Raw genomic sequence first — 2,451 nt, 5'->3', positions numbered from 1 at the left:
CCCCCCCAGCCCCACTCCCATCTCAGCTGCAGCCACCTTTATCTCCTTCTCCAGTGCACGGGCAACCTTTCCCCCCACCCCTGTGTAGGCCCTTGAGAAACACCTGGCCTTTTTTTCGTAAGTTTTGGCAAAGCGACCCACACCGAGGCATAACCGACTGCCTCACACTGATTTTGCTGGTTTAAGACATCACTCTTTAATTTTCTGACAACTCTTGTGGCTCAGGATTATGGCCGTGATGGCTTAGCTGGATTCTACCCCTGCTCCCCTGTCCCACAAGACTGGGGCGAAGGGCTGGGCTGGGATGTGATCTCATTTGGAAGGTGGACGAGAGCAGAACCACTTTCACAGGGCATCCTTAGGGTCGGCAAAAGTCACATCCTCGGGTTGCAGTGGTGAAGGCATGCATGCGTGCGTGGTGGCCCTTGACTGGGTGCAGTCCTCAGCACCTCAGTGTGTGCGCATGTGTCCAAATAAAGTTTCTGGCGTTCCCCAGTGCCACCAAAGCGTGTTGTCCCTCTCTCGGTCTCTCAAAACACAGGATGGCCGAGTCAACTTCGTCTTGTGCCATGTGTCAATGTCCGTTCCCGGAGGGACGCTTGTCACCTTATGTTGGCTAGCAGAAAGGCAATTTTTGCCTGCCACTCAAGCGTTTGAAAGGCACTATGCAAACGTGTGGTCACACAAAGTCCGAGAACCCGTGGGTGCCAATCACAGACGAGGAGAGGTCTTTTGGTGCCAGGCAAGGTAGAATTTCTCGGAGAGTTTAAGTATCCAGAGGGGATCCCAGGAGAGTGGGCCACAGGGGGAAGGAGCAGATACCTACAGAAACAAGAACGCGCACGCAAACACCACACACACACACACACACACACACACGCAGAAAGACAGGGGGAGACACACAGACACTCAGACGGAGCTCTTCACTGCATGGCTCTTCTGCTCTTGAGCAGAGGAATTCAAGTCCAGCAAAGAGCTGGGTTTGCCGGACACTCCCCTCTCATGCCACAGAGCTTTGGGTTCTCTGTCCCCTGGAAGAAAAGTATCCAGCAACTTCGGCCACCATGCATTTTCTTGTACAGTTTTTGAGAGCTCCCAGTGGTTAAAGGTCCCGAGGCAAACCGGATTCTGATTTTCTGATTTTGGAGCGGGAACTCCTGGCTCCAACTGGCACAGGCCACATAGGTATCACAGGGCACCCGGGCACCCCAGACGCAAGGCCGGAGGCCTCCCTGGAGGCGAGCTCCTTGTGGAACCTGGGCTGCTAAATCCGGGGGGCAGAAGGGGTGTTTCACGGGACCCGGCAATCCCGGAGACCGGCCTGTTTCCACAGGGCGAGGGGCGAGGCAGCCGAGGGTGACGCCCACTGTCCTCGCCCTGATTGGTCGTGATGGGGCCGAGCGGCCTGGGCGTGGCTTGGAGCTGCTTCCTGCCACCTGGACACGCATGCCTGGTGTCCAAAGCTCCTGCGCATGCGTTTCAGCTCTCTTCACCGCAGAGGCTCCTGGGAACGATTCAGTCAGCCGCGAAGCGTGATTGTAGTCGCTGGGCGTGCGTGTTACTCGGCCCACGTGCTGAGCTTCCAACTGCCGCACCTTGGCCGCTGCCCCAGCTCAGAGCCAGGTCCGCATGGGCAGTGAGGCGGGACCGGGGGTCATCCTAGGTGTGGGAGGGGGTCCTCAGGAAGCAGGGGCCCGCGGGTCCCCAGGTGTGGTGCGGGAGGTGGGTAGGGTGCTGGCCCTAGCTGATGGGTGGGGCGAGGAGGCCGCCATCTTTAGCGGGGAGGTGGTGCGGCAGTGCGTGGCCCTGTTGGAGGGAGAGGTGGCGCGGATCATGGAGGTGTTTTGGCAGCCTGTGGAGGACATGATGGAAGAGGTGAAGGTGGTGGCGGAGGAGCAGCAGCAGGTGGTGGCGGAGGAGCAGCAGCAGGTGGTGGCGGAAGAGCAGGAGGAGAAGCCCCAGGAGCAGGGGCAGGAAGAGCCAGGGCCGTCCCCGAAGAGCGCCTCGCTGGAGGCGCTGGAGGCGCTGAAGGCCTTGCAGGTACAGCTGGAGCCTGTGAATAGGGAGTGCAGCCGACAACACTTTCGTCTCAAGCTCACAACACTTCGGAGGCGGAAGCCTTATCTGGAACACAGAAGCACCATCATCCAGAGCATCCCTGGCTTCTGGGTCAAAGTTGTATCCTTAATTTTGTATTTGAGAGACCACGTTGTGGCCGGGCTAGTGCAAGGGGTACCTAACATAGCGGGCCGTTTGGGTACCAAAATGTATCCGTTGGATTGTGCATTGTGGGCACACTCCGGGAAAAGTGATCCTGAAATTGTGGGGGCATGCTGATTTTCTGCCTAGCAGGAAATAAGACTAGGGCTTTAGTTGCAGAGGTCCAAAAAGGTATTGTCATTACTACCAGGGCCTCTTGAGACAAAAGAGTTGTCTTGTGCCCAGGTTCTT

The 2,451-nt window shown here is 57.6% G+C and overlaps 1 protein-coding gene across 1 annotated transcript; it reads left to right on the top strand.

Annotated features, from left to right (window-relative positions):
- Positions 1 to 1,629: 1,629 nt before the first annotated feature.
- On the top strand, positions 1,630 to 2,178 carry LOC114893953 (testis-specific Y-encoded protein 1-like; the record flags this gene model as incomplete). The annotated part of the gene is made up of 2 exons (XM_029220010.1): positions 1,630 to 1,929; positions 1,975 to 2,178. Coding segments are annotated over exons 1-2 (504 nt in total), but the record flags the coding sequence as incomplete, so codon positions are not given.
- Positions 2,179 to 2,451: the final 273 nt, after the last annotated feature.

The sequence above is a fragment of the Monodon monoceros genome, unplaced genomic scaffold (genome assembly GCF_005190385.1).
Source record: "Monodon monoceros isolate NGI ecotype Baffin Bay Population unplaced genomic scaffold, NGI_Narwhal_1 Contig2013_ctg1, whole genome shotgun sequence".
In the NCBI taxonomy this organism is placed as follows: domain Eukaryota; kingdom Metazoa; phylum Chordata; class Mammalia; order Artiodactyla; family Monodontidae; genus Monodon; species Monodon monoceros.
This window is presented reverse-complemented; position numbering and strand designations above follow the sequence as displayed.